The following is a 25,553-nucleotide window of genomic DNA, read 5'->3' as shown; positions in this document are numbered from 1 at the left end:
CTACACAAGGAACACTTCAGATAAAACTCTACAGAGTGCACTTAACTTATCATCAAGAAAACCAACTGATGAACTGAGTTTATTACATAATTGTGCTTCACAGCAATATAATTAGGGCTTCTGATTTTCAGTTTTAACCGACAAAACACCCCCGATACAAAAAAAATTAAATCAGTGGATAGCCAATAAACACCGGAAAACACGGAAAAACTGTGGAAATGGTTAATCTATTTATGTTGACTTTACCCTTTTCCCATTAAAAAAAATAAAACCTACTACAAAAATAATAATAAATACATTTCCCTGTGCTGCTGGGCAATGTCCCGTCTTCCTGACTTGTATCTATCATTGACTTGTTCTGAATACTTTAAACCCGCCCCAACTACTGAGTGACAGCACACTCCTACATTTCTATTGGAGACTCTGCTTGCGAGGTTTAAAACGAGATTACAATCAGGATGGAAGCTTGGCAGCGGAATTTCAAGCTGTATTACAGTTAAGATACGGAGGACTTAAAACAGAATTGTGGCAAAATGTACAAAAATGTCTACACACAAAAACCCCAGAAAAATGTGCCCGTGACCATAGGGATTTCCAAGACAGCAAAGGAAAGAAGGTACAACTTAAGTGTGCATGCACTGTCGAGTTACTGTATGTATTTTGACACAAAAAATAAACGTTCACGCATTTTGAAAAGTAACCGAAAACACTCATTTCATACAGTATATAAAAAACGAAAGCCCCTAAAAGAACGATTTACATAAAACGAAAATAGCTAAAAATAAGCACCGAAAAATACAATTAATACAACCTGAAAAACAGAAGCCCTAATTATAATTAGTAAGATAGCAGAAACACACTGTAGTCACGTAGGCTCTGAGCTGCTAGTGTATAAACACCAGGCATAGAGGAGACAGACAGAGAAGCTCCCAGTACCTCCAGATCATCAAGAACATTGGTGTATCAAGCTGAGGTTCTCTCCAGGAGCTGAGGTTACCTGGTCAATTGTCTGTCTCTGTTAATACTAGTGGCATATATTATATCTGAACAATAACGTTCAGTGCAGAATGTAATGTGGGTATTTGTAATAAATAAATGGTAAACACTGTTAAAATTTGAAACATGGTCTGGTCTCATTCTTATAGTGTAAGAAAGTAGTTAATTCCATGTTTACCTTCATTCAGAACCCTTACAATGGATATGACATAATCAGCCACTTTGCATTCTATGCATTAATATGCCTGAGAGTCCATGAAGAGAAGCTGGAATCAGCCACCTCGTTTTAATATTTATACATTTTGTATTTCTTTATTTATGTGATGATTTATGAAATCAGACCTCTGCCTCGGCTTTGTTTTTTTTTCCAGTCATGGCGACTCTGTAACACTGTAAAGCTAATTTCACTTTGGGCATATCCACACATGTGGCCTATCTAGACGACACAGAGTGCTGAATCGTGGTACTGGTACAGAGCACGCCAGACGCAAAACAATGATGAAATAAAAATGAATGCCACAGGGGGCGCTGTTGGACCCCATAATGGCACATGGTTAATTAACTATAAAGTTGTGTGTTTGAGGTCTCAGCTCATTCATTATTATTATTATTATTATTTATTTCTTAGCAGACGCAATATCACATTATTTTTACATACAATTACCAGTTATACAGTTGGGTTTTTACTGGAGCAATCTAGGTAAAATACCTTGCTCAAGGGTACAGCAGTCCCCCACAAGGGATTGAACCCACAACCCTCCGGTCAGGAGTCCAGAGCCCTAACCACTACTCCACACTGCTGCCCTTCATTCAGCATGGTATCATTTTGGCTACATTTACACTCATATTTAATTATCCATGTGATATGGTCTTTAACATTGACCCCTATGAGCATTTTTGTATTGCGTCACTGTGTTCTGTGCCATGTACCAAAATCCAGTAGTCTGCATGGCTAGATAAGGCATAGCATGTGTGGCTGTACAAGCAACGTATGCCCTGTATTATTCTCTGCAAAGCTATTCACAACAATGCAAGAGCTGCTGGTCTGGCCAGAGTCTTAGCACTTAAAAGAAGGTACCTTTCAATACCAGTATTGTGTAGCAGCTTTTTTGCAGTTTTAACATTTCCTCTTTTAACAAGACTTAATGTTATTTAAATCATGCTTACAAACATACACTTGCAACACATGCAAGTATAAAAAAGTAAATGAAAATTCACATTGCATTTTTTTTTTTTACATTTCCCTGTGTAAGCAAGTAACATAAAACTTAAATATAAATTAAATAAAGCTCACAAAAATATTGTCTTTCCCGGGAAGGCGTATTGAAATCCCAGGACACCTTCCTCAAAACAATCTAGGGAAAACAAGGACGGGCGGCAACCCTAGGCACTGGCACTGGCCCCTAATGAGCCACCAACCCTATACCCTGCAGGATGTCCTGGTGTGCTGTGGTTCTGTCAAGGCCCAGCCTGGCTTTGCTCTTGAGATCTGACATATCAGAGCCCAGACTGCATGCATGCGTACATATTTATAAAAAAAAAACTATGTAAATATGTGCAAGCCCTTGGCTGTCTAGTGCCAGACTGATGACATTGAGCTGCTCCTTCTCAAGTCTCCAAGACACATGTGTGAAAGCCTTGTCAACAGACAAGTCTATAATCACCCTGTGAATATACCACATGTCTGTGAGCACAGCACAACGAGATACCTGGACTGTAATCAGCATTTACATTTTCAATTAAATAATTGTATTAGCGTGAATATAGCTTTCTGTTACATATATACTACATACTTTTATTATGTGGACTAAACATTCTCAGGAAAATAGCATTAAGAATCCCTAGACAAATTAATTATAGTTAATACAATAAATAAATACATGTCTTAGGGAATGTGTCATATTACTTTTAATTGATTCAAAATATCCATGGTAACGCAGTGCATTATTGTACTTCGCTTAAAATGCTGACCTTTCACAATGGAAACTAGTTTAGCTTCCTGCATATGACATAAATCATAGAGAATCTAGCTATTAAAGTAGGACATTTTCTACAAATAGCCTGGTCGGGTGTCATTTCCATTAACTCACTCATGTCAAATTGAGAAACTGAGCTGCTCAACTATAATTTACTGAGAAATTAGCTGCATATCTTTCCTTTCAGATACAGTGCTATATATTTCAACAAAGTACGCAAAAAAAAAACAAGCTTTACATTTCAAAACACAATGTACTACTGTCACAAAGACGGCCGGAGTGAGTGGCGTCAGACCAGAAACAGGAACACAAACGACAGAGAGATGTGGAGTTTGGTGGAGCTGAGCGAATGGTTTCGCTCAGCATTTAATGAATAAACAGACAGAAAATAAACGGTTGTAACAAAACACAGGACACGGCACTTGTAGCCAAAAATAAACAGACAAACAAAAACGAACTAACACTACAAACGGTGCACAGACAGACACACAAACAAACACGGTGAGTCTATAAACACTTATTATTTACGTTGTTTTCTTTTACTCCTTTCTCTCTCCCGTTCTCCACTCTCGAACACCCAACCACCAGTGAGTGAAAACATGCAGCTTTTATGCAGTTGTACCGAGACTCAATTGCTAGTCAATCATTCAATTGGAATCTCGGTACAACTGCACGTGAATTAATTAAAGTGCAATTCCCCGTGCTCACATATTATTACTTTTTACTTGCACGTGATGTGATGTGATGTGCCATCCCCGTGCCTAAATACAAATATACAATTTACACACACGTGAAACACAGACCCGCTTATATCCCGTGTACCAATGCCTATACCGCAACATTTACACACAACACGTAACATATAACATACACAGGGGGGGCACTTTGCCACAACTACATTTATCTAATGAAACACACCCTGCAAGTCAAGAAAAAAAAAAAAACGAAATCATTTATTATACAGCCTTGATAATAATTGCACTAGAGGTCTGGTATTGTTGTTCAGTAAATGATTGATAAGGAAAGTCATTTCATGCAGAATATATTTGAAATGTAATACATGTTGTGATCACTGCCGTTAAAATCCAGATGATGGTGACTTTATCATGAAAAAAAGTAGAAAAAAAGAATGTGTTCAGCCTGAAAGTATATCCTGTACGATTCTCACTTATATATACGAAGACACTGCATGTGTGTTCATTAATTGTGGATGAAGTAACTCTCCATAGACTCACAGACCATTTCATAAAACCTCCCCTTTCCAGACAGAACCTTTGATAAATAAAGTTCAGAGACATGCATGGGTGATCTGAAACCCATCCTCTGTATCGCTAGCATACTGTTTATATAACATTGATAGATACCCTCTGTTAAATGCTGCCTCAAGACCAGTCTAGTCTCCCAAAGATGAATGCTATAATCTCAGCATCTCTGATACCCTATTCCAGGCCACTACATTTTCTTACCTCTGGATGATTCAATCGTTCTTGAAGTCAGTAAATAGTCAGACAAGATTACACTGCAAAGGCTTCTAAATCTTCTTAGGTCCAGAAAGCTATTAAACATTAAAGGAATTCTTGTGAAGAGCAGCACTATCTTTCAGACAAACAGATAGGGACCTAACTCTTAATTAGGCAAAGTTACACATTCTTAATCGTTAATTTTTTTTCCTTTTCTTTAAAATAAATGCCCAATTATTTTACGCCCTCAACGCAGCGATTCCCCACACAGCTCCTCAGCAGAACTGAAGGTACAGTGGGCGTCCTCTGATCCCACAACCAAGCCATCTTCTTCTTTTACACCCAGGAACTCGAGAGCGGATGTCAGCGAGCTTCCGGTCCCTGGAGGACAAAAGCCAGCCCTGAAGGTGCCTGCCTTAGCTCACTAGGCACCTGGCTGGTGGGGTTCCCTGTAGCGTAATGAGGAGAAACAGTCCCTGCCGGTTTTACCTCCCTAACCCATGCGAGCACCAGAGCCAATGCGACGCTTCCTTTGGAAAACCCAGCAAAGACCGGCGACTTTGCTCAGCCAGGACACAAACCTGCGCTCCCCTGACTGTGTGACTCACCTTGCACACCACGTGGCTATGCTTGTACCTTGTTTTGCTGACGTAAAGTGCAGACTGAATATCAGTTTTACAGGGTTTTTTTTCAATTGTTACTAAATTTAATAGTGTGACACTGTATACTACACTGTATACGTACACTTTATAGAACCTAATTAAACCAACATAAAGCAGTTTTTACATTCCCTTAGAAAAGAAAAGCTGAAAGACATGAGACAGCATGTTGACTATGTTAGGTCTCCACGAACAAGCATGAGTTCAGGTGTTCAGTTGTTGTTGTTTATTTCCTTCTCTAATGCATTAACTATACATTATTTTATCATTTCTGTCTTCAAACATTCTTGTGTAATAATGGTTATTATATTTATATCCAAGCAACTCACCTTCCATACGTTTTTAATACTCTCCAGTTTTGACAGCTTTGGTTTATTCATCTCTGGTACTTGGTTCAAGGACACATCCAAGTCACCCCCTTGATGTCCAGCACAGTTTAGAGCCGCAGAGCCTTTCAAAGGTAGGCACTCCCTGGCTTTTAATGCTGCCAAGGGTAACCACACCATTCACAGCTCAGCAGAAAACAGCCAATAGCAAACATCACATTAACAAACTCCACAGAGAATAAAGGGAGGATGTTAGACGCTTCTTTTAGGTTATAGACCAAACATTATTCAACGAGATGCATGCTTCACAATAACGAAAGACTAATTTAAACTGAGTATCCCATTGATTCCTTTGTAGAGATATCTAAATCAAGGCAACATAAAGTGTGGCTTTGAAATAAAAAAAATCCAACGAGTTACACAAATAATATTATTCGAGTATTCTAGTATTATGCAGATTTGTTTTAAGCTATTCGTATACTTCTAATTATTTATGCAGTTATACTTCATACTACTTTTAAATATCTCATTAACACACTCATGACAAAATGAACAATTGGAGTGTCCTGGAAAACTTGATATCCTATAATTTCAGTTTCAACTAATTTTGCATGATGTAATATCAAAAAATAGTGTGTGGAAAATGTAAAAAGAAAAACAAACAAAACAAAACAGGGTGGAAAAACTTGATAACCTGCTAAAAACACCTGGCTTTGTACATCAATATATGATTGTACCTGATTTTCTTCTCTGTGCTGTAGACCAGTCTTCTCTTTTAACATCATTTTCCTCAAATATTCTATTTGAGATACTATAGTTATGCAGTATACAGGACTGTCGATATTAAGTGAGTCATCATGCAGAATGCTGTTATATAACTCTGGGCTGTTTTGGACTATGCTCTTGTTAGAGTGAGTGTTTCAAGGCTTCTACAGTGCTACAGAAAAATAAACCCTCTATTTGGACCTTGAGCATCAGAATGTAGGTCATTGGTTGGATACATACTTACATTTCATGAAACTTTGCATAAAATACATTTCATGAAACTGCATATTTGTGCTGTTCAACACACTGCATTTTTTACTTTTCATAATGTAAAATGTGAGCCTTCAAAATACTAACAGTAGATTGGGTACAATATCAACCTATTGCCCTATCATTCTTACAAAGACCTCAGCATCCTTCACTGTACCAGTATACAGTATTTGCAAAGAAAAACATCTAGAACTTAGGCCTACTGTATGTTCTTCCAGCTCCATAAGTAATTATCTCAAGGTTACAATATGTTTGTATATTGCTATCAACTATATAGGTATCATTCCTGAAGTCAATGAATAGAGTTAGACTAGTTTCCATTACACTGAAAATATCAAGTGGGCCTCTCAGACGGTTTATTAGATATCAGCCCTGGGGGAGGCGGTGTGCAAGAACATATCAGCGCCACTCACTATGAACAATGCGCATGGATTGGACGTGTCACACATTGTTGATTCGTATATAGGCAAAGGCTTCAAGAACATGCTTTTTCTTTTTTTCTTTTTTTTTAAAGAAACTAAACTGAAACAATATTGGCCTATCTAATTCCATATGCTAAGTACTCTATGCAAAGCATTGGGGAACCAAATGGTCTGAGGTTTTCAAGTGATTTCAGATATACCTCATGCAGTTGAAACAAAAACAAACAGATTTTACTGAGGAAGATAATACTATCTCATAAATAACTGAAACAGTACTCAGCATACGCTTCTATCACTTAGAATTTTTTATGCGCAGCTTAGCTCTGATGGTTATAAACTGCAATGATACTTGCTACTTTAACAGGGAAGATAGGGCTGTACAATAAATGGGATGGATACCAAGATTAGAAAATATCACGAGAGACAAGTTAGAAAAGGCTGGCAGTCATTCAGCATATAAATGGCTTATGTAACTACTTGTTGTCAGGTATACTGATGGGCCGCTAACAGTAGTGCCTGCCTTGCCTCAGTTTGTTTATTCCTTGTCAGAACCTTCCAGACTGAGTAATTACACCAACCTTCGTATTTTCATTTGCCCTCTACACTAATACCACAAATTCTGCTAACACAAAACAAATGCCTTTTTAATGGGTAATTTGAATGCTTGATAATCTGAAATATGATTTCTTGTAGCTGGTCTAGTATGAGCAGGTTCTGAATGTCGAGCTTCTTACACAGTGAAATGAGGGTGCTCTGTCAGCTGATGAATGCCTCTCGTATTACCTTCCTAAAGAATTGCCATTTAATCCATTTTAAGATCCGATTACAGACCGCTCCCAGACTTGTGTTGTACATTTTGCTGTTATTTGTGTTGTAGTTTGCTGTTATTTGTGTTGTACACTTTGCTGTTATTTGTGTTGTACACTTTGCTGTTATTTGTGTTGTACACTTTGCTGTTATTTGTGTTGTAGTTTGCTGTTATTTGTGTTGTACACTTTGCTGTTATTTGTGTTGTACACTTTGCTGCTATTTGTGTTGTACACTTTGCTGTTTTTTGTGTTGTACACTTTGCTGTTATTTGTGTTGTAGTTTGCTGTTTTTTGTGTTGTACACTTTGCTGTTATTTGTGTTGTAGTTTGCTGTTATTTGTGTTGTACACTTTGCTGTTTTTTGTGTTGTACACTTTGCTGTTATTTGTGTTGTAGTTTGCTGTTATTTGTGTTGTACACTTTGCTGATATTTGTGTTGTAGTTTGTTGTTTTTTGTGTTGTACACTTTGCTGATATTTGTGTTGTAGTTTGCTGTTATTTGTGTTGTACACTTTGCTGTTATTTGTGTTGTAGTTTGCTGTTATTTGTGTTGTACACTTTGCTGTTATTTGTGTTGTACACTTTGCTGTTATTTGTGTTGTAGTTTGCTGTTATTTGTGTTGTACACTTTGCTGTTATTTGTGTTGTACACTTTGCTGCTATTTGTGTTGTACACTTTGCTGTTTTTTGTGTTGTACACTTTGCTGTTATTTGTGTTGTAGTTTGCTGTTATTTGTGTTGTACACTTTGCTGTTTTTTGTGTTGTACACTTTGCTGTTATTTGTGTTGTAGTTTGCTGTTATTTGTGTTGTACACTTTGCTGATATTTGTGTTGTAGTTTGTTGTTTTTTGTGTTGTACACTTTGCTGATATTTGTGTTGTAGTTTGCTGTTATTTGTGTTGTACACTTTGCTGTTATTTGTGTTGTACATTTTGCTGTTATTTGTGTTGTACACTTTGCTGTTATTTGTGTTGTACACTTTGCTGTTATTTGTGTTGTAGTTTGTTGTTTTTTGTGTTGTACACTTTGCTGTTATTTATGTTGTACACTTTGCTGTTATTTGTGTTGGACACTTTGCTGTTATTTGTGTTGGACACTTTGCTGTTATTTGTGTTGTAGTTTGTTGTTTTTTGTGTTGTACACTTTGCTGTTATTTGTGTTGTAGTTTGTTGCTATTTGTGTTGTACACTTTGCTGTTATTTGTGTTGTAGTTTGTTGTTATTTGTGTTGGACACTTTGCTGTTATTTGTGTTGTAGTTTGTTGCTATTTGTGTTGTACACTTTGCTGTTATTTGTGTTGTAGTTTGTTGTTATTTGTGTTGTACACTTTGCTGTTATTTGTGTTGTAGTTTGTTGTTATTTGTGTTGTAGTTTGTTGTTTTTTGTGTTGTTCACTTTCCTGTTATTTGTGTTGGACACTGCTGTTATTTGTGTTATAGTTTGCTGTTATTTGTGTTGTAGTTTGTTGTTTTTTGTGTTGTACACTTTGCTGTTATTTGTGTTGGACACTGCTGTTATTTGTGTTATAGTTTGCTGTTATTTGTGTTGTAGTTTGTTGTTTTTTGTGTTGTAGTTTGTTGTTATTTGTGTTGTACACTTTGCTGTTATGCTTCCCGTTTTGCACATAACTACATTTAAAATGAAGTATGCATAAAGAGGTTAAGCATTATTTACTGAGAGATACAGTCTTACGAGGCTATGGGTTTTAAGAGCTGATCGACACCCTTGTGCTCTATAAATCCCACGTTCCTTTTATTAACATCACTAAAAGCAATAAAGAACGACAGTGGAGGTCTGCGCTGTAACAGATTTATTTATACATGGTGTGCCATTGTTAAAATAGACCCCTACATTCTTCAATTATGATGACACATTTTTTTTGGTAACACTTTATAATGTGTCATTAATTCAAAACTAATTACATATGAACAAGCATATGATTTACTGTTGAATTGAACTGAAGTAAACACTCATTCAAACTTAACCCTAACACTAATATTCATTCCTCACGTATGTGTGACAGAAATACAATGATTTTTGGTTGTAAATCTCCTTCCTGACCTGTGAGGGCGCTAAGCCGATTTGGTCGGTCGTTTGGCCCAGGACAACCTCAAATCGGCTCAGAACCAGCAACAGCAGCATTACAACAAAAATGCACTGATTCGAACCTTTCAACCAGGAGACACGGTAATGCTGCTGCTTCCCTCCTCAGAATCGAAATTATGTGCTAAATGGCAGGGGCCATATGAAGTGATTCGGGATATAGGAAAGGTGAATTATGAAATTAGACAGGTCTTATTTATAGCCCCAGGCAATGCAGAGGATGATTTAGGCCCCTGTCCAGAGACTCCTAGCACAAAAATAATTTCGATGGGGTAACAATTGGTTCCAGATCAGCAAAGGAAGCTGCGTAAGCTTATTGTGGAGTTCAGCGATGTTTTTTCTGACTTAGTTGGGACTAACTTAGTTGAATATGACATTATCTCTCCAGCAGGTGTCACAGTATGAGAGAGACCTTACCAGATTCCAGAAAGTCAACGAAGTGGCGTTCGCAAAGAGGTATGGGACATGCTCGAACTTGGGGTGATTGAGCCTTCCAGGAGCGAGTCGTGTAGTCCAAGTGTCATAGTGGCCAAGAAAGACGGCACCAATCGCTTCTGTGTGGACTTCCGGAAGGTAAATGCTATTGCCAAGTTCGATGTGTACCCTATGCCTCGGTTCGACGAACTGACAAAGGGATACTGGCAGATCCCCTTAACCCGCAGCTCTTTCATTTTTCTTCAACACCAGAAGGGCTGTTTCACTTTAAAACCATGCCGTTTGGGCTACATGGTGCGCCTGCTGCCTTTCAGAGACTGATGGACCAGGTTTTATGCCCACATCATAAATATGCAGCAGCGTATATTGATGATGTGATTTACAGCTCCACCTGGCGAGGGCATTTGGCATTTACCATGCTTTTATTAAAGTTATACTGGTAACACTTTACATTGTGTCTCTAATTGCTGTGTATTTACATAGTAGTTACTTAGGAACTTACACATAATTACAATATTATTATACATAGTTACAATGGACATTGTGTAAATCTTGACAAAAACATGATTATCTGCAAAACTTTACGTGTTTCTTCTATTGAAACTCAATCAATCCACCCTTCAGACCAAATGAACATATTTATACTGACTACTGAACTGGGCATACCTTCCATACTACATTTGTATTAAAATACCATTTTGAATTGTGATTGAGTGCACCACCCATTTTTGTGCACATCATCAGTTACAGAAAAAAACACCAGATAGCACTTTCACCAATCAGTTCTAGTTTTAAAACACAGTGGTCTACACTGCAAGCATCCTACTGCCATTGTTCAAACAACAAAATGAATCATAGCTTACAGAAACAAAAAATAACAACTCCAGCACAAGTGACAGTTCTGTTGACTACACAACTAATTTCAGTAGCAATTTCACAGCACTTGCAAGACAAATTACACAGAATTAAAAACAAAAAATAAGTTCTTAATTATTTTTAAAGAAATATTAACAAATAGACTGAAATATAATTAGAAAGTTAGAAAGTTTAGTACTGTATTTTAGCAGCAACTTTTTAAGCGAAGTGGGCTTTTCAAGGATGGGAATGGTCTCCCAGGAGTGATAAGTATAGTTTGTGAAAACAGCACACACAGAAGAAAGTAAGAATTGATATCCTATAGGGGCTTCCGAGTGGCGCATCCAGTAAAAGCACTCGCTAGAGTGCAGGATGCGCTCTATAGCCTGGACGTCGCCGGTTCGAGTCCAGGCTATTCCACAGCCGACCGTGGACGGGAGCTCCCAGGGGGCGGCGCTCAATTGGCCGAGCGTCGTCCGGGGGGAAAGGAGGGTTAGGTTGGCCAGGGTGTCCTCGGCTCACTGCGCACCAGCGACCCCTGTAGTCTGGCCGGGTGCCTGCTGGCTTGCCTGTAAGCTGCCCAGAGCTGCGTTGTCCTCCGACGCTGTAGCTCTGAGGCGGCTGCACCGTGAGTCTGCAGAGTGTAAAGAAGCGGGCGGCTGACGGCACACGCTTCAGAGGAAAGCGTGTGTTCATCTTTGTCCCTCCCGAGTCAGTGCAGGGGTGGTAGCAGTGAGCTGAGCCTAAATATAATTGGGCATTTCAAATTGGGGAGAAAATTTTAAAAAAAATTAATTGGCAACAACTAAATTTAAAAAAAAAAGAAAAAAAAAAGAATTGATAACCTAGTAATTCAATGGAAAGAGTGGCTCAGATTGGACCACAGAGACTTAGTCTCTCTATCAATGATTTAAGTGTGGTATCTGATTATGGTTTTTTTTACATCAAAGTGTGGAATTTATAAAGTTGTTGTTTCTTTGTGTTTAATGGATCACTTGCAAATATCACTCATGTGTAAGGGCAGTGTTGTGTGACACACTGCTGTTACGGATGGTGTCCCCTGTCAGTGAGATGAGAGGTTAAAAGCTCTAACACCACGAATGCAGACGATTAAGGCTCTCACTTGCGGTGTGCTTGGATCGCCGGTTCGCACCCAGACTCCGCCCTGTTACACTTGCATACAAAATAGAACCTGTTTTGCACCCAGCAATGTTCTAATCACCTAAACATTTCAGTATCATTGATTCTTCTTTCAAAAGTAAGTTTTGTTGGTAACACAAAAAAAAAGAAAAGCCTGTAAACTTTGACAGACTGCAAGAACACTTAATATTTCACCAAATCGCCGACTGCAGTACTCAAAGATCATGGAACAAACTGATTCTCTAGTTCTCTAAGAAACAAGAAAAAGATGTGGACAACAGCAGGGCCGATGTTAGGTACCTGTCAGTAATTATTATGATAAATTAAAGGCTGTGAACAGACAGCAAGTGAAAGCCTTGTTAGAACAGCCCGGCCTCAGCACAGACAGAAAGAGTAAGTGGAGACTAACTTATTTGCATTGCATAACATTGTTTTTTAGCCATTTCTCTTCTACCCAGTGCTATTTTTAGGCCACTTGCTAATTATCTGTTTGACAGCCTTCCATTTATCATCATAATAACTGGCCGTTACCTAACATCAGCCCGAACGTCCTTGTTTTCTACATAATCATCTTGTTCCATTTTCTTTGATATCCTGCAGAAATATTACATCTTCTGATAGTCTGTATAACCTTAAAGCCTTTTCTTCTTTTAGTGTCACCATCACTACTTGCTTTTAGCTTGATTTTGAAATCAATCATTTTTATAATGAGAAAAAAAAGCTTTAATACAAAAATTCATAAATGGTCCCACACTTTTGCATTGACTCCACAAGGTGCTGACAGGGGGTTTGAGGGATGTTAATCCATTCAGAGGAACATGATGAAGACTGTTCTTTAAAAGTTCATACCAAACCTATTGGATTGAGATCAGGGGATTGAGGAGGCTAAATGCTAGTAAAACTGAACTTTTGCTTACTGGTGCTTAAACACAATTGAAATCTTTCACTTCTTTTCAGCTTAGTTATGGTAACTATCTACTGTAGCCTTCCGCTTCTATAAAGAGCCTTGTGGTACACTTAGATGCCACAATGTCTTTTGAGGCACATATTTCTTCTGAACATTCATGCTGAACCTGCTCCATGACGATGCTAAAGTAAACTACGACATTCGTGAAGAACCTGGTCCACGACTATGCTAAAGTAAACTACGACATTCGTGATGAACCTGGTCCACGACTATGCTAAAGTAAACTACGACATTCGTGATGAACCTGCTCCACGACTATGCTAAAGTAAACTACGACATTCGTGATGAACCTGCTCCACGACTATGCTAAAGTAAACTACGACATTGGTGATGAACCTGGTCCACGACTATGCTAAAGTAAACTACGACATTCGTGATGAACCTGGTCCACGACTATGCTAAAGTAAACTACAACATTCGTGATGAACCTGCTCCACGACTATGCTAAAGTAAACTATGACATTCGTGATGAACCTGGTCCACGACTATGCTAAAGTAAAGTACGACATTAGTGATGAACCTGGTCCACGACTATGCTAAAGTAAACTACGACATTCATGATGAACCTGCTCCACGACTATGCTAAAGTACGACATTCGTGATGAACCTGCTCCACGACTATGCTAAAGTACAACATTCGTGATGAACCTGCTCCACGACTATGCTAAAGTACGACATTCGTGATGAACCTGCTCCACGACTATGCTAAAGTAAACTACGACATTCGTGATGAACCTGCTCCACGACTATGCTAAAGTAAACTACGACATTCGTGATGAACCTGCTCCACGACTATGCTAAAATAAACTACGACATTTGTGATGAACCTGGTCCACGACTATGCTAAAGTAAACTACGACAGGCACATGCAGTGTATATATACGGTATACACCGTCAATTTCAAGTATTACAAGGAGCGTCTATGTGTGTTTAATACATTCTTTTCAATTTAGAAGCCTTGGGTGAAATGTACTAAACAAGCGCAATGCTATTAGCAACTTTTTAGGGAATACTTTGCGGCGGTAGCTTTTCTTTGCGGTTCAAACTTACATGAATATGTATTTATGGGTGTTCCTGCATAAATTCGCTAAAAGGAGTCACAAATGAGGGTTCTCAAATATTATAATGAGATGTACGTAAGCTGCCAGTAATTGCGACATCAATTTGTTAAGAACTTTTGAAAGCATGTTTTAAACAGTCACAATTGTTGCTGTCATTTCCCAGTCTGCTTTTTCTCTTGCTTTGCCAGTTGTGCTCAATGCATTTTTTTTAGGTGAACACCCAAGTATCTAATCTTCACGAAAGACAGGGTGTACTTACAAGCCTTGAAAACAAATTTCTATGACACTTCTGGTTTCTCCAACATGTTGGGAGCAATAGACTGCACACATGTGCCACTCCAGCTCATCCTGCACTACCCAGCAGAGGGAACCTACAGGAACTGCTTTTATCCTGAAATCATGTGAATCACTACAATTTAACACAGATGGAGGCCACTTAACTTGGTCTGTGATTTTAAAGGCGACTGGTTACACCTGAGCTAATTTAGGATTGCTATTACAAGGGCGGTGGACACTTATCCAACCAAGCTATTTCAGTTTTTATTTTTAATTAATTTTCTACAAATTTCTGTGGGGTAGGATGTGTAGATAAATTAAAAAAAAAAACTATTTGAATGCATTTTAATTCCAGGCTATAAGGCAACAAAAGGTGAACATTATGAAAGGGGTGTATACTTTCTATAGGCACTGTATATGTATATGTATATATATATATATATGTATATATATATATATATATATATACACACACACACACACACACAAATCACGAAGACATTCATGCACATCAAAGCTTTCTATAAAAAAAAGGCGCTTTGTATATTAAAGTATGTCTCTACAGTTCTTAGCAATGGTAAAGCTGTCATGCACACCTCCCTTGATTGTTGATATTTGTGGAGACAGGACTAGTCGCATATTTAAAAACCTCTTCTATATGCTTTAAGACATGTCCACTGATGCTGTGCAGCAAAATCTTCTGACATTTTATTAACTTCAAAACATTTCGATTAGACTGTAGCACTGTATTGTAAAATTGATTTCCTTTGTATTCTACAGTGCAGACCAGTACTCACGTGTTAAAGAACATGTTTTAAGGGAACTACGCCCTCTATTGACTATTACAACATGCTAAATAATTGCAATGCTTTGTTTTGCTCTTCAAGATTTCTAAAACCTCTGCATTAATAATAATAATAATAATAATAATAATAATAATAATAATAATAATAATAATAATAACATGAAAATAAATAGAAATTAAAACTAGAATTGCTCAAAGCATTTTTTTGTGAAATAATCCCTTCAAATCTAAAAGAGTTGCTTCGTCTAAGTTTGGTTACTGTAAATATGTAGAATTATATTTATAAATAGCAAACGCAATATATTTAATATTCTATCAAACACCCTATTATATTAGCCACCCCCACACAGCATACAGTCAGAGTTCAATTACAGAGAATCAAGCAGCTTAGTTCTATGCTCCACATCCATGTTTATTTTATTTTAAAAAAAAAACTATGAAATGAAACCCAGCTCAAAATCAAGCTGCCTGATTCTTTCTCTTGTCATGTCTTTCCTAAATGCAGCACAAGCATGTCCCTCGTGATGGAGCTGACACAATCCATCTGTTTCCATCTCTTGTGGAGAGGGGCTGTATAATAATATACTGGTTTATTATGTCAGGCCAGCCTGTACCCAAACAATTAAATCTGCCTTTTAGAAAGTTGTGCCATATGCAAGGCCATGCTGGTACACTGTAGCTCTTCTCACTCCAGTGTTCCCTGGCTCTGTGCAAGTCACAAGGGACTGCACCAGCCTACAGACAGACCTTCCGTAGCTACTCCAGCTGGAACAATATTGCCTCTGCTGGTGAATAGCCAGTACTGCAATTCAAGTATGACAAAAAATAATAACCTCCACAGCTCTCCTGGTGCCCAGTATGCGTACAATGGTGTATAATATTAATTCATTTTCAAATTATAATAAACCAGATATAGCAGAGATTTCAAGTCTGAGCAAAAGAGGAATAGTTATTTCTGTATACTGTACATTAGTTTGAATTTGACACAATTTGGGATTTTTGACTCCTAAATAAAGGCTACTTAATACTGAATAACTATATGAATAATCCTTCAGAATCACAGTGAAAACAAATGTAAAATAAATATTAATAACATGTTGGTATCATAACATTGGCTACAAAGCAGTAGCCATTAACACCTTTACTGTAAACTACTGCTTTCAATTATATAATGTATGCAGCGTTTTAGTAACAAATGTTTTGAGAACACATTTGACATGTTATAAATACTACACTTATATGCATGCTATGTTGGTTGTCATTATATTATTTTCTAGGAATATGCAGGTAGTTATATAGTGCCATTTAACCTTTATGAAAAAAAAGAAAAAAACATGAATGTGTCACACTGTGCTGTAGCTGCTGAGTTCAAATTGATGTGAGAATCATTACATTCTGATTGCTTTACATGCCATGCAAACATATTCCACTAACACTTACTGTGCTTACAAAGCTACAGTACCTTCGTATAGCTACAACAATAGAATGTATTATTCAAAGGTATGATTCAGATGTATTTTTAAGTCAGGAGTTTGTACAGGTTTTTTTTTTAACTGAATATGTACATAAAATACATTAGCCTTCAATACCACAAAAGTCTATCTACCTGGGAAAAAGCCCTGTTCCACAGGCTAGTGAACGATTAGGTGCTTGAGTCTTCAATCTAGTTCTTGCACAGCGTTGGGGGATATAATGAGGTTGTACTGTCTGTATACAGCAGAATATAAAAGTGCTTGGGTAGATTTTTCTGGGAGTGCAACTGATCCTCAATACGAAATAATTGCACGGAGGGTATTACGATCTAATTATGAGACATGACTAATATACTGTAATGCGTTTGTGTGAAACAACAAGACAACCTTAACCCTTCCAGTCCCGGCAGGACCTCCAGGTCACGCCTCATCTTAGCACAGTATGTTAACACATGCCATCGGAAATCAGGTTGGAACCTCACGGGACTCCTAGGTCCCAGTCTGAGCTAGTGTAGAAATATATGTAAAAAATAAAAAAATGTTGTCTGTTCTCATGTATACTCAATAAAAATAATTCTGGACCGAAAGGCTTAAATGTTGCTGGCTCTTTTACAATCTGGTAGATTTCATGCTGAAATTCAAAATAAAGGTTAAAATAACACTCTTATGACACAGCTGTATAACTATTTAGACTAGTGTAACCCTGCTTTTTATTTGCATGCCATTGATTTTAACCAACTTCGCTGTTTGTATTATCATTTAAAATTGGACAATAATTTGTCTACACAATACGACAGCTGTACTGTTGCTGTTCAGTCGCTAAAGTGTGCAGGTTTACAGTATTGAAAGCAGGTTGTTTTCTTGTTGTTTTTGCAGCTGCAATGATATGTATCAGTTTGTATTGCCCTGCTTTTTTTACGAAGGGTAAATGTATTCTAAATAAAAACCTACTGTTGAGCATCCTAATATGATGTACATTATATAACAGAAATCATGTATAGCCAGGGATGTTCACATAACTTACAGCTCGATAGGGCACTTATAACCTAACAATGTGCACTTGTAATAGCGTAAAAAAAAAAAAAAAAACTTGTGCAGATATGCTTTGTCTGTCTCACACACGGCAGATACGTATGGTGCACAAGTATCATACTTCAAAGGGAAGTTAAAGGAATTTGAATTGGTGATAACTACATTATGACAACACATCTCTTTAATCTAGACAAGACCTGGTTTGGCTTCACCCTGGGTCTATGACTTTATATACTTTCTGTGTAGATATAGAAAGCATGTGTTGTATATAAAGTCACTGAAATATAAACTATAACAAATCATATGGCTCTAGTTGTCTTTTCTGGGGTTGTTCATTTTTTGTGGCTGACACATCACCCTGACTTCACACAATGTAATAAAAAGAGCCTTCTGAAAATAAAATTCATGCAATGTCTATTACAGTGCTCATCTGAAAGACCAGTTAAGAAGCTGATTGATTAATAATGTGGTTCACATTCACATATTACAAAACAAATGCAAATGATCACTTTCAGAATGTACTGCTCAATAAAATGCTAACATAATGTGGCTACATGTGCTCTCCTTGTCTGTGAATGCATGTTACTGACGAGAAGCTCATCAGACCTTTCTTCTATCAGATTAGATTTGACATGGTTTTTTGTTTGTTTTTGTAAGAAAATGATTCACGTTATTCATGGGTCCCTGTAGCCTGCAAGGATCATAGGCCTTTGTACACTGGATCCATTCCGTCATTTCGAATCCGTCATCCGAAAAAGTCGTCTGTCAATCCATTGCACACTAGATGTGTTACTATCGTACTTCAGAGCGCTGGTGTGCAGTATAGACTTTGTAGTAAATATACCTAGTTTCAGTATTTTAATAAAAAAGAAATACAATTCTGTTAATTCTTACATAACTTTGAACACAAAAAATGTTAAATGTAATATAAACTTAATCAGCAAACACTGATAGAAGACGTTTGCTAATTATTACGTTTCTACTAGATCTATAATAATGTTACGCAATATATATTAAAAAAAAAACAACTTATGATATTACACAACACGGTTGTCATAGCATCAAGAACCATATGATCAATATTTAATTTTTCACTCGCTCCTGTAACAAATATATATATAAAAGTTGGGATGTTAGCAATGAGCTACTGAAAACACTTTCCATCACTTTCATATATTGCTCCTCTTTTCTGATATGTGTATCCAGGTTAGGCCATTGTTTCTTTACTTCCTTGACTACAGTTTAAATAAAAAGTATATGCTTGTAATAACGTATACTGCACAAAATCCATGTGTTTCTGTATGCTATCAGTTTATAATTTCATGTTTTATAATACATATCATTCATGCCCAAATCCGAGGCAATGTCTTTCCATGTTTTCTTTTTATTCAAAGTCTTTGTAACCTTTGTTGGATTAACATAAAGTAATTTCTGTTTGGCGACACACAATTAGATTTTCCATTTTGTTCAGGGAACTGCAAGAATCTACATGTCTTCCCAGTCGTTTTTCATTGGTCAATGTATTTTTTAATGTACGTCAAATCGGATCAAATCGAACTTGTTTCTATTCCAAAATTGACACATCACCATCGTACGACAATTAATGACTCAGTGTGCAAGGTGCAATAGAGAATGCACGTGATTGTTTTTTTCTGTTTAGACGCACGTTAACTTTAGATGCGTTATAGGATCCAGTGTGCAAAGGCCTTATAACTCAACACAATGCGAGCCCTTACAAGAGGTCACAACATAACACATACTAGTCTATAGTTCATTATGAGCATTAGCATCCAGAATTAGGTTGCATTGTATATTTTTAAAATATGAAATGATTATATGACAGCAAAAAAGATGGGAAAAAAAGATTAACCATAATAACAAACGGATGACAAAGGAATCTGTATCACGTCAGTACAAGAGGCTGAAAAGTTCACAACGAAGAGTCAGATTTATGGTCCAAAAATGTGTTTTCTCTGTACTGAAATATAGCCACACAGGAGTACTAACATGAAAGCTACTAGCATGGTAGACTGCCAAGAAAAAGCTTTACCATTTATCAAATAGATGTTTCCACAGTAACCCATAAAAGACTAGAGATACAGTACTGAATAACATGCCTGCTTGACTAATGTTTTAAAACAGCAATCTGATTGAAGATTAGAAAGCAGGAAGCCCTTGCTTCTGCTCCCAGAACCTCACATGGTTGCAATTCTGAAATCACTGATATATAGAGCCCCTCGTTTTATCTGAAATCACTGATATATAGAACCTCTCATTTTATCTGAAATCGCTGATATATAGAGCCCCTCATTTTATCTGAAATGACTGATATACAGAGCCCCTCGTTTTATCTGAAATCACTGATATATAGAGCCCCTCGTTTTATCTGAAATCACTGATATACAGAGCCCCTCGTTTTATCTGAAATCACTGATATATAGAGCCCCTTGTTTTATCTGAAATCACTGATATATAGAACCTCTCGTTTTTATCTGAAATCGCTGATATATAGAGCCCCTCATTTTATCTGAAATGACTGATATACAGAGCCCCTCGTTTTATCTGAAATCACTGATATATAGAGCCCCTCGTTTTATCTGAAATCACTGATATATAGAACCTCTCATTTTATCTGAAATCACTGATATACAGAGCCCCTCGTTTTATCTGAAATCACTGATATATAGAGCCCCTTGTTTTATCTGAAATCACTGATATATAGAACCTCTCGTTTTTATCTGAAATTACTGATATATAGAGCCCCTCATTTTATGTTTGATTTTATTTTTCATTTTATTTTTCACAAATGTCATTTTATTACAGATACACATTAATAAAACAACTCAAATAGATGTATATCAATAATAGTATAGTATACATCATGTTTTAACTACATACATATTTGTAATTAAACATTATCAATTTTTTTTTAACATTTTGACATAAACAGACATCGCACAGAAAAATAACTTAATTACCATAATTTCTCATTAGCGGCAGTAACGGTAACTTACAGTCCCCCACTCTTTTTAATCAACTGTCTATTTACAGTATAGTAAAATATACATATAATTTACACTGCCCTACTATTGTGGGGCTGTCATCATAATTGCACATAAAGCAATCTACCCATTAAAAAAACTATTTGTATTTCAAAAAAGGATTTGTATTTCAATCCCATTGCACTGAAGCAGGGATCCACTATACAACAAGCTTGGGGGTTCTCTGTATTTAAACACTAAGCAAAGCAGATTCATTCATTCAAATCCATTCAAAACCAAAACAGCATTTGCTTCAGTGCAAAGTTTGCACCACTTGAAATAAAACAAAGAATTAGCATACTAATGCAAAATAGTGTACAAGCAAACATGCCATATTTTCCCCAAAAGCAATAAACAGCTAATGATGCTTAACGACAGTATCTTTCGACTCCCATTCCAGCTGACGGTTGCAAAATCTGCACATCATTATTTTGTCACCGTCAGCTGCATACATCCCTTCATGCTCAAAATCTTTGCAGCATTGTTTAATTGTTATGCGCTGTTTAGGCATTTTAGAAACAAACGTCACTGCTCTTCCATCACAATTTTAATTCCCAAATGACTCACTCCAAATGATACATCTGCGCAAGTGCTAGTCAGACCTTCCGTTTCCCTTCAGACCGTGTCTATGGTAACGGCTGAGCCTTGACAATTACGATTGCAAGTATTTATTTAAAGTATTTTCTGTATAAACCTCACAATTTCAAAATGTCACTATATGTTTATTTTATAATGATTTGAAAAAACTTTTAAAGAGATCAATCCTACATATAACTCTAGGCACTTCGCACCTACCCACTCTGTGAGGCACACTTTAATGATCAGATACAAAGAGGTCACATTAAGTGGCAATGCATCTGAAATGTATTGCACAATTAACAGGCTTCATGGTGTTTCAATGTGCTGGAGAGCCAGCTCAAGACAAACACAACCCTATACAAGGTGAGTGATTTCATACAGCATGTTGGGTATTATTCACACATAAACATAGAGGAGTGCAAGCACGTCATGAGTGAAGAGTTCAAGCTCTTCTACCCAGGGGATAATGACTGGAATCAGACTGGCTAGGATGAGCTTTAATGTTTATTCTAAATCACACAGGTTAGTGAGGGTTATAATAAGCAGATGTTGCCACTGTCAATGGTTGATGAGGCCCACTGTGTAGGATTGTATTTCTTTACTAAATGCATATTCATCCTTTTAGTATTTTGTATTATTATTATTATTATTGCTACCTTTTAATACATTCCTTAAACACTAGTTATAAAAAATAAAAAAGCTGAACTGGAACTAATCCAATATTTATGTTGAATCTGCTGTGAAAACAATTTCCCAAGCCACAGCAGGTTTTACAGCTATGCTGCCAAACCAGGCAGATGCGGCTTAATGTATCAGCAGCAATGCTGTTTCTCAAAGCAACCTCTTTAAATGAAAATGCCCACACTGTCCACTCTGTTGAAGTGACATATAATTACGTTTTAACTGCAATGGAATAAGAATTGAGTACAGTAGCCTCTCAAGCATTTTTTATGACATTTTTTATTTAGAAATCTTAAGACTTTCAAATTATTCCTGTGTTCTGTAACACTGTCGAAGTTCAGGGATAGATGGCTTTATATTGTATTATTTAAATGTTTCTATTATATATTGGCTCCATTGTAATATACTGTAAACTAACGCTTCATTTACTGCCATTAACTGCTTTTCCTGATTGGTCTTGACAAAAAAAAAGGTTTGTGAAAGAAATATGCAGACTCTGTTCTGGCATTTGTCTGGGTTAAAAAAAAAACATCAGTAATGTTTTTTTTTTTGCATTAAAAAAGAAAAGCATGACCAATCCCCTTCCTGGCAGTCTGAAATCTCAAAAGACAGACTCTGTCGTTCTGGTTACATTTGAGCTCTGTCTGAACCCGTCTGTCTGCTGCATTCTGTCACAGACTTATTTCAGTCTTGTTGTTGTATGCTGCAATGAACATGAAATGATAAAAGGAGAATCATCCCATCTAATAATCAATTACTGACACCTGTTTGCTAGTGATATGAAATTGTATTGAAAGACAATTCCAAGTAATACAAAGTATTAACATGATGTATTTACTGGAAATGCTTATAAAGCCAGCTAATGTTTAATATGCATATATTTCCTTAAATGTAATTTGACAGTTTCAAAATATTTGCTTACATGTAACTGGAAGTTAGCCAAAGTGAGTCATATAAAAAAAAAGTATGATAAAACTATACCGTTTGAAACAAATACGTTGAATTAAAAAAATCAGTATACTTGCGATTACGATTATACAATAAACGTGTAGGACTGCCGTGAAAGGAAAGCACCGATGAGCACGTTCCAGCTGCCTTTTTGCCACGGTCTTTAATACCTTCCGCCATTTTTCAAGACTTATTTTTCATGCACCATTTTTGATACCGCACACAGATCGAGAAAATGAATCAATCAATTATTGTTGACTCAATCAAAGCCCATGGCTGTGATTAATCGATTAATCATTAATCAATTAAACCCCCCAAGCAAATAAAATATGATATACAGAGAAGATAGAGTAAGTAGTTTAGCTTGGTTTAGAAATGTAATTCAGCCCTGTTCACATTTTCCAGTGGCATTCCATATATATTGCATTCTTATACAGTGTACTGGTACACACAACGTATATTCTGAAAGACACAAGTCTGTTCAGGTGATCTACAACAGCAGCAGGTAACAGTCCTGCCTGTGCTGTGCTATCATCACTTGTAAAAATACAGTGGAAACATGCATTGGCCTAGTATGATTTGTTTGTGTTTGTGCCCAGATTTCATAAGAAAGACACATGTAGAGCTGATGCACAATAACACCTATAAATAGGCACTGCCCACACTATCTTGTGTAGAGTTGATGCACAAAAATAATTTGCCCTCTTGTTACAAAATAGATGTGTAAGTGTGCCAAACAGTGAAGGGCAATACAATATTATCTGCACCTGCTAGCCACCAATAATTGGGCATAGGATGGAAACAGTTGCTATGAAAGCATGTGACTTTGTTTAGTTACTGCAGCATGGCTTTCTTCATTAACTGGTTGGCTGTGCAAACAAGAAATAACTGTTTAGCATTCTCTAAGACAGCACTTTAGTCAACGGCAAAGTCCTTTACAGGGCCTGGAGAAATCCACATGTTGTTTGCATGTCTAGCCCCCATTTACTGGAATAGGGAACGCAAGACTAAAGGAATTTAACCCTTTGCGGTCCTATGTCGGACCTGGTCCGACATTGCAATTATTCCTATCCGGTCCAATGTCGGACCCTGTCCTACATCATAAAAAAAACGCAAAAAACGGGTTTCTAGTCGTTTTTTTGTCGGAAAAAGCCGAGAAAAACATTCAATGGCCGAGTGGGAGCGACAGAAGCCGAGACAAGCCAAAAAAAAAAAAAAAGGGCGTATCTCATGAATAGTCATAGTCAGATAGGGGCGGCCATAAGGAAACAAGCTGTCTGTTACTGAATCAGCACACAGAGAATAACACGGACATTTGCAGAGCTTTTTTGAGATGTTATAGTAATAAAATAATGACTTGGATCGCATTATTGAGGAGTTTGGTGATAAAACGAGTGATCAGGAGATGATCGATTGGTATGTACGACTATTATTATTATTATTATTTATTTCTTAGCATATGTGAAAGCTATAGCGAACAAAAGGGTGGGGCGGGGCTGGAGATGCCTAGTGAGTGCTTTGTTGGTATGCAGGGCCTTTTAAACCCGTTTGACTGTGGAAAAAAAATACTTTTAAACAGCGCGTCTAAAATTAACTGCGCGTGTGAAAATAAATTGGACCTGACGCGCCTGACACGCACAACATCTGGCACTTATTCGGTGTTGAAGTAGTGCCTCTGGATCTTTAATATCCACAGAGTAGGTATTTATTTTTTAAATGATGGCATTATTTAGATTCATTGAATAGACCTCAGGGTCTCCTACAGGGTAGTGCCCCCCTAACACTATGATTGAGTATTGGTTGATCTCTGGTCTACAGGAAACAATGTCATCACCAGCACTTGCTGCTGCACCTGAGTTCCCTTAGAGATTAACATTCTAAGCACTGAGCAGGCTCAATCCATGTCAGCCCCTGAGAAGTGAGAAAATCCACCTCAGAGCTGGTATGGCTTTAGAGATGCTGTGAATGAGAAGGATGTTACACAGCTCATACAGAACCCTGTGACAGATCACATCTTCAAAATGTGCAAATTGGAAACAGACCCATTTCAGTTTCTATTATTATTATGTTTGTATTTGACTGCAATCATTATTCAGAGATCAAACACACTTGGGAGGTGTTGCTTTAAGAAGTGCAAAAATCTGTTAACACCTAAATCTTAACTGGCTGCATTTCTATCAGCAAGAATGTTATGGAAGAAAAAAAACAATTATTATTAGTTTATTTAGCAGATGCCTTTATCCAAGACGACTTACAGAGACTAGGGTGTGTGAGCTATGCATCAGCTGCAGAGTCACTTACTATTACATCTCACCCGAAGGACGGAGCACAAGGAGGGTAAGTGACTTGCTCAGGGTCACACAATGAGGTGAGGATTTGAACCGGGGACCTCCTGGTTACAAGCCCTTTTCTTTAACCCCTGGACCACTGGACCACACAGCCAATCAAATGCACAAGTATTCAGCCTCAGTACA

The 25,553-nt window shown here is 37.2% G+C and overlaps 1 protein-coding gene across 4 annotated transcripts in view; it reads right to left on the bottom strand.

Annotated features, from left to right (window-relative positions):
• Nucleotides 1-25,553, bottom strand: part of LOC117394847 (dipeptidyl aminopeptidase-like protein 6) — a 261,273-nt gene that overhangs the window by 129,023 nt on the left and 106,697 nt on the right. The window contains exon 1 of one of the 4 annotated variants that reach the window (XM_033993497.3): nucleotides 5,421-5,541. The exons of the other annotated variants lie outside the window; for them this stretch is intronic. Coding sequence (XP_033849388.3) covers nucleotides 5,421-5,471 — 51 coding nt within the window. The 5' untranslated portion in view covers nucleotides 5,472-5,541. Of the gene's footprint in view, nucleotides 1-5,420; nucleotides 5,542-25,553 lie in introns of those variants that run through there. 4 annotated transcript variants of the gene reach the window in all.

The sequence above is a fragment of the Acipenser ruthenus genome, chromosome 3 (genome assembly GCF_902713425.1).
Source record: "Acipenser ruthenus chromosome 3, fAciRut3.2 maternal haplotype, whole genome shotgun sequence".
Taxonomy (NCBI): Eukaryota; Metazoa; Chordata; class Actinopteri; order Acipenseriformes; family Acipenseridae; genus Acipenser; species Acipenser ruthenus.
Note: the sequence above shows the minus strand (reverse complement) of the source record. Positions and strands in the feature narration are given on the sequence as shown.